The 7,994-nt window shown below is 37.3% G+C and overlaps 1 protein-coding gene across 1 annotated transcript; it reads right to left on the minus strand.

The window, feature by feature from the left end:
* Positions 1 to 918: 918 nt before the first annotated feature.
* On the minus strand, positions 919 to 5,210 carry LOC127510044 (uncharacterized). The gene is made up of 8 exons (XM_051889552.1): positions 5,058 to 5,210; positions 4,263 to 4,397; positions 4,099 to 4,129; positions 2,281 to 2,307; positions 2,148 to 2,186; positions 1,968 to 2,064; positions 1,657 to 1,710; positions 919 to 1,550 (listed from the first exon to the last, which is right to left on the minus strand). Exons 1-8 carry the CDS (start codon positions 5,178 to 5,180, stop codon positions 1,448 to 1,450), a joined length of 609 nt encoding a protein of 202 aa, XP_051745512.1. The 5' UTR covers positions 5,181 to 5,210; the 3' UTR covers positions 919 to 1,447.
* Between the last annotated feature and the right edge of the window lie 2,784 nt (positions 5,211 to 7,994).

Raw genomic sequence — 7,994 nt, forward strand, 5'->3', positions numbered from 1 at the left:
ACCACATATTTAATTTGAGGAGCTCGAAAGCATTTATTGTGTGAGTTCATATGTGTTTTCTCGTCTTCAGCCACCCAAGTCCTCAGACGCGTCTCCTGACGAGGGCTTGATCTCTCTGGCTATCTCAGCTCATTATTTCTCCGGTTTAGACCGGCACTCAGAGCAGCTGGAGTCATTACTGAAGAGATTCCCTGCCTGGGTGTTCCCGTCCTCATGGATCAGCACATATCACATGTACAGATACTGAGGGCCACTTGCTTGTGGGCCCCGATCTCTCTCTCACACACACACACATGCCCTCTGAGGGCCTAGAGGGCCCTGACGGTTCCCCACTGGTGCAGCGTCATGTAAAAATAAAGGTTTACAGTACGGTTCAGTGACCAATGATAGATTTATTTCGTGACTTTCCTAGAATAGGCAGTTTGCATGATAAACAACATAAAATAGCAAGCACAGAGGGTCACATGTTTGTTTTTTACATTTCAACAACAGTCTTGTTTTTAAATCATCTTTTTTAGAAAGATGTTTAAGCCAGTTAAATCTGTGTCTGTTTTAGAAACACACCTGTCTGAACGCTCATTGACTAAAGGAGCCCCACACAATAGATCAACGAATGCAACATCATCAGTCACCATGTGGGAACTCAAGTAGTAGTACTGTATTGTGTTATCCTATAAAGGGGACTGAGGCAATCATGAATGCGTGCACAGATTATGGAGCTAATCAGTTTTTTTCAGGGGGTCTGAGTAAAAGGGACATGTGAGAAGTGCCGGTGTTGTGCCAAATTTCGTCACCGTCTCAAATTATTACCCCCTTGTTGAAGTTGCCACCTGAATTCGGCACGCCACCTGTTTGGTACGCTACAGCTTAAAACATAGAAACGAAAACACTAAAATAGGCAGAGCCAGGAAAATGAAATGTCATTTATTTTTTATTAATTGAATTGATCACAGATTTAACTTGTCATTTACCGCTCTAGTTCTGTTCTAGGTCTAAACAAACACAGATTCAGTAAAGCAGCTCTAAAAGAGTCATTATCAGCTCAGTTTGATTCAATTTTGATTCAGTTCAGTAACAGCACAGTTTTCTTGTGGAATTATCACTGGCAGGTAGAAAAACAAGTAAAAATGCATAGCTTTTCATAGAATAAGAAAATATTTTATATCTTATTTGAAAATAAGAAACTTATGTCATACAGAGTTGTATTATAATATGTTTGCTATAAAAAGTGTTTTTTAAAAAAATAACGTACTGAGATTTCAAACACCAGTTATGAAGAAACTGGCATCAGTATTTCATCATTGAGTGCAGAAAAGCGAGTCGCAAATGCCTGATATCTTTGAGTTTGTGATTTATACTGTAACAGATGTAGACGTCAGAGACGCTTCAGTTGAGTCAATAACAAATTGACCTGAGAATCATGTTAATTCAGACCGGCAGATCCTGATCATCCTCTGGACACGGAGCCACTGAACTGATCAGATTCAGAGTGATTCAGTGAATCAGGAGCATCAGATCTGACCTTTATTTGGACACCAGTTTCAGGATCCCTGTGAGAATTAGATTCATTTAAACATTAATATTCATAAAGCCTCATCTGTACACTAAAACATCATCAGCCCTTAAATGTGCTCCAGTCTCAGGTAATTCACTCACCTGTTTCCTGAATCATTGCACTGATGGACAGATGGTGCTGCTTTTGGAAAACATCTGAACACAGAATGACACTTATTAATATTATATTCATCTTAGTATTTCCATGTATTCAGAGAAATTTTATAGTTTAGGCCAGATGTTTTCAAAGTGAAATTATTATATATTGTGCTGTATAAAGTGTGTATTTATAGATGAGGGTAATTTGTGTCAATAAACAAGCATACTGTGTTCATTACTGACACTCGCATTAATAACCATATTTTAGTTTTAGTTTTCATGACTCTTTCTGACACAATTAAAGTTTCTCTCACCTGAAGATCTCTTTCCGCAGCATAAAACACATCAAGATGATGAAGATGATGATGATGATGATGATGATGAAGAGAGCAAACAGCCACCAGAACTGATCTATATAAGTGATGAAATATCAAATCAGCTGATGTGTAAGAATGACGAATCAATATTAGAGTTTAGGTTTAAAGCTCTTAAACCTGAGTGCTGGAGAGACAGAGTCACATCATCCAGAACATCTTTAAAACACACAATGATCACAAATATGAGCCAAAATGACAGAAAACATACTGGATTGAGTGAATGAGACACAGTGTATCAGCTGAAACTCACCTGGAGTTGTTGCAGTTTCATTCCTCACTGAAAAACACATTCACAGTCATCAAAATCCCAGTGTTAAATTACAGGGATAGTTCACCCAAAAATGAAAATTACCCCATGATTTACTCTCCCTCAAGCCATCCTAGGTGTATATGACTTTGTACTTTCAGACGAACACAATCGGAGATATTAATAAACACCCTGATGCTTCCAAGCGTATAACGTAGTACTTAGCGTAGTTCGTTGCGTAATTTACGCTTTAGATATAAGTCGAATCTGTATAGCCGGAAGCTAGTTATTTTACTTTATAAAGTGTTGTAAACTGGTGGTAACCGTTCACTGCCATTATAAAGCTTGGAAGAGCCATGATATTTTTTAATGTAACTCTGATTGTGTCCGTCTGAAGAAGATAGTCATATACACCTAGGATGGCTTGAGGGTGAATAAATTATGGGATAATTTTCATTTTTCAGACACCTGATAATAACGAGGAGAATCATTGAAGGAAAGAGAAACACAAGAACTACAACTGACTTCTGGCCACAGCCTTATGCGGAGTTCACACTGCACGATTTTAGCCCGATTTTTACTGACCAACAGATTTTGCAAAATCGCTGACAAATGCCCAAAATCGGAGGTGAATGCTCGTTCACGTGAGTGACAATCACGCAGTGTGCATTATCAAAGACGTGATCTGAGAGAATGAGCAATGTGTTGCTGATTCCCGTGAGATATTTGGCATGCATGGACCTGTCTGCAATTCAAAATCTTGCTGTGTGAAAAGTGTTATGACTGAAAATGTCATCGCCGATGACCTACAGCCAATGAGAGAGCAAGATACAGGGCAGCGGGAAGTTTGGGGAGGAGTTATAGACCAGAATATCACAAGCAAAGGCTCCTTCTTGGTCTATTTGGACCCAAGAAATACAGGAATGTTTCTTTTTCTTTTTTTCACTGTAAATCAGTAAACCATTGGATCGCAAGCTTCTTGCCGGCTACTTTTTAATAACGATTCCAGTCTCGTGTGAGAACTCCGATCCCACGTGTGATCTTGCGTTATTTCATTATCACTTCTCACATTTGTTTGGTTGTGAAACGTAGTTTGTGGACCAGACAGAGTTGTCGGCGATTCTTCCTATATGTGATACCCCCTGTCGATCCATTGTGCAATCTGCACACAGCAGCGACTGAATGCTATACCAGATAGTCGTGCAGTGTGAAAAGAACAGTGATCTGATGACTTTCGAAATTGTGCAGTGTGAATTCGGCTTTAGATGAAAACAACTGAAAAGACATTAAATCTCTCTTATTATAAACCAGACTGACTTTATTTGTCATTTGCTTACAGTTCTTTTTTTAGTAGAGGTTTAGATGGCTAACAGAGGTTTAGATGTTGATGTTTTATTGAAAATGTTTGGTCACCATTATGGTAATCAGTGTTTCGTTTAGCTGGTCACTTTGGCTCAGAAAAAAACTGAAAAATTGTTACAAAGGAAGCCAGAAACAAAGATGAACAGGTGATATAGTTTTCATCATCATAAAGTAGAATTTGTTAATTTCATCACTGAACAAATGTGGTTATTCCATTATAAAATTTTTTCACCAAAAATATTTCCTTACCACTGATCAGACAGTCTAATTTTTTATATATATATTGTGGGAAAACATTTTTTAGACACACACAGACATCGTTTAACACCCAGCTGGTGGTTCCCATATAAACACTGAGTGGTGCTAATTTAACTTGAAGCAGAGAAGATTCAGTTCAACACAGAGTTTGAATCTCTTAATATTCTCTGTTCATGCTGATAGTTGAAACGTTTCTCTCACCTCTGAACATGGTCACATGACTGTAATGAATCTGAAATAAAAGAAAGAATCATTAAATCATCACTTATAATGTTCATGAAGGATTAATGCTTCAGATGCATGTGTACAGGTAAGAAAATAATTATCAGTTCTATGTGTTATAAATGTGTTATAAATCATTTTACAGATTTCACAGAATCGCAGATGATCTCATGACTCAGATTCACACAGCGACAAGTGACGAGACGATCCGATGAGACTGAAATAACAGGATCAATCAGTGTTTCAGGAACTGATGGATCTGCGATCTTAAATCCATCCTGATCAAATCAAACACAAGACAATCAAACTCAACAGAAGATGAAGAAACTGAGGTAACATTCACAAACAGATGTTTGTGAAGCAAGCAGGTGAGTTTCTGAGTACACCGAATAACATGAAACACTGATCCGGGTAAACAACAGTCCTTTTCTTTGATTTGTGCTGCTGTCACCTAAAATTATTTGCAGTCGTTCTGTTGAAGCTGTTGAAAGATACAGTGTCTTGTATGTTGTTCAGTGTGTTTATAACCAATGGGATACGCACTGACTGCACTATTGCCAAATTAAGGCCGCCAGTCAGAGAGAGGAGCAGGAGGGATTTCATTTGCTGCAAAACTTTTTTTTTTCTTTTTGCAAATGTCTTAATGAATGCTTTAGTCTGGTTTTAAATGTTAGCTGTCTGTTGAATGTAATCAGTTTCACATTATCAAAAAACATCATTCTGTTTGCTTTATAAGCTTGTTTCCTCATGGAGACCTAAAAAATGTCTCCACAAGGTCAACATTTACTGGTATTACTATACTTGTGGAGACATTTGGTCCTCATAATGTAGGGAACACTAGTGCACACACACACACTTTACAACACAAACACATGTTAATTTTTTTCTTCTTCTCTCTTAATTTCTTAACTTGTTAGCGTACACAGAAAAACACCCACCTCTGAATACCAGCTCTGCTCACAGTCAGGATTGAGTGTTTGATTGAAGATGGCAGAAGAAACCGCATACAGAAACCCCAGAGAGGTCTGAATGTCCCCACATGTTACTGTGATGTTATTCATGATTCAGTGCTGAAGGAAACAGGAAGCGGTTTTAATCTGCAAAACCCACATTTACACTTGTCACTTTTATTATTATAAAATAGAAATTCTATGATTCCTTCACAATATTAACGAGGAAACAACAGAATCAGTGTTCAGACGCAGCACATAAATGAGGCAATCCCAAATTCTGCTGTAAAGACAAGTTCAGTTCAGTGTCGATTCAGTTCATGCAGTGTGAAACAAGTTAAAAACATTTGTGGATGAGGTGTTAATGTTCTGTGATGGAAAGAAGTGAAAAGCTCATCTTCTGTCATTTTTTCATGTCTTTCAAATAACAACATAAGTTCAGGTCTGCTTCTCAGATAAAGCTTTTATATAGTTTCATAACATTATGACATTTGACAGATTTATTAGCTTCTTTACACACATTCAAAACAAAAAGTCTACATATGATCAGAGTTCAATAACAAGCATCAGTCGAAGACTCGCCAATTTAATTTAGTCACATTGTTTTTGTGAATATTTTACATTTGAAGCTTTTAAGATGGTTATAAACTTGCTACTCATAAAAACTGTAATGAAAAGTATTTCTTACCTGAAGTAGATAGCCTGAATGATGGGAGCAGAGAGCTGATGCTGAACGAAACTCCTCCAGAGAGAGGCTTTATTTGAAGCGCATGAGCGACTTTGTGGTGAAATTAGACAAAAGGAAGCAGCAGATGCAGAAGCACACCACTCTTCTAACACCAGTGTATGTTCACACACCCACATACATTATTGTTTATACTATACCTAGACCTACCTGCCACAGGAACCTAAACCTCAAACAGACAAGCAATTTGTCAGCAACAGAAGACGAAGAAACGGAGGTAACCTTCACAAGCAGGTGAGTTTCTGAGTACACAGAATGACTTGAAACACTGATCTGGGTAAACAACAGTCTTTTTCTTTGATTTGTGCTGCTGTCACCTAAACTGATTTGCAGTCGTTCTGTTGAAGCTGTTGAAAGACACAGTGTCTTGTATGTTGTTCAGTGTGTTTGTAACCAATGGGATACGCACTGACTGCACTATCGCCAAATTAAGTCCGCCAGTCAGAGAGAGGAGCAGGAGGGATTTCATTTGTCACAATACTTTCCACTTACTCTAACCCCAAACCTACCCATCACAGAAAACTTTCTGCAGTTTCACATTTTCAAAAAACACCATTCTGTGTGATTTAAAAGCTTGTTTTCTCATGGAGACCTAAAAAATGTCCCCACAAGGTCAAAATGTACTGGTATTACTATACTTGTGGAGACATGTGGTCCCTGTAACGTAGGGAATACCAGTGTGTACGCATGAACAAACACACACACACACACAATTGTAAGCTGCTTTACACAAAAACATCTGCTAAATGTAAGTCAGGTATTAAGAAATATTAAGAAGACTGTCAAAAAAGTGTCTGAAAAAAACCCCGAACTTTTAAATATCAATATATCATAATATTTTACTTCAACCATTAAATACTTTCAGCTTCATCAAGACAGATTTGTGCACCATCATAAACTTTAATGTTCAATATACAACACTAAAAACAAAACAAAAAAACCCTTGACTCATGTGACTCTGGTAGGTTTTACATCACTGTCACTGTGTTTTTTCTGATACGATCGAGGACGTCTAAACTTTGGGTTGATTTACATCTCTTGCGGTTAAAAAGTAAGTGTTTGCATGCTCATTGACAGAGACATGTTTCATATCCTGAACGGAGGCTTGTACAAACAGCAGTTAAATGGTGTGTTGTTTTTAGGGCCTTTACACCAGGTTTATCAGATGTGTTAAACAAATCACTCTTCAGAATCATCTTAATTCACTTCAGACACACAAGATTTAATTCAACACAGAGTTTGATCTGAATCAGGACAGATGTGTGTGTCTCCTTTAATGAAAGTTTGTAATAATGTCAAGGCAGATTCTCATAGTGATGAATGTGTTTGAAGAAGTGAAATTCAGTTATCATTTCCTCTCCTTTATGTCACTCCAAACCTCAAAAGAACATGATCATAATTTCTGTGTTTAAATATGAAAACAGATGAATGTTGAGAGAGATTGAGTTGATTTACTCCATCAGAATGACACTGAATCTCACGACGAAATTCATTCACGCAGTAGGAAGTGACGAGATGATCAGATGAGACATACGCAGGTTCACTCAGTTTGTGTGGATTCGATGTATCAGATGCCCGTCCTGAACAAATCATCAGTGAATTATCATCAAGTGAATAATCCTGCAGTTTGTCTGTCAGTCTGAATCTCTTCACACAACTGATCTCTTCAACTCAAATGAAGAAAGTGAACAAATGACTACAATTACTATTGCATGACAAGGCTTTTATTGGAATAAGCATTTAAACTTATCTGGAAAAATGTCAAGAGGGTCATCTATAATATATCATACGCCAACATAATTATTAATTTCTAAAAGAGGATCTATGGACGTTTGTAAGCATTTCAGAAATATATGGATATTTTTCTTACAAAAACCCATCAATTTGCTGTATTGATTACTTTTATGATGGATGGATGCATTTTTGGGGGGCTTAAAAACACACCCCTCTGTTCACTATCATTATAAATCTTTGGAAAGCAAGGATATTTTTAAAAATATCTCAGATTGTGTTAGTCTGAAAGAAGATACACCTAGGATCGCTGAGGGTGAGGAAATCATGGGATAATTTTTATTTTCGGGTGAACTATCCCTTTAAGTGGATTCCCTTCACTACATCAAATGTTGCAGACTGTAGCAGGTGTTTTATTATTTTGTTGCATAGAATATGTTAAATATGCT

This window comes from Ctenopharyngodon idella, chromosome 3 (genome assembly GCF_019924925.1).
Source record: "Ctenopharyngodon idella isolate HZGC_01 chromosome 3, HZGC01, whole genome shotgun sequence".
NCBI classification, from domain to species: Eukaryota; Metazoa; Chordata; class Actinopteri; order Cypriniformes; family Xenocyprididae; genus Ctenopharyngodon; species Ctenopharyngodon idella.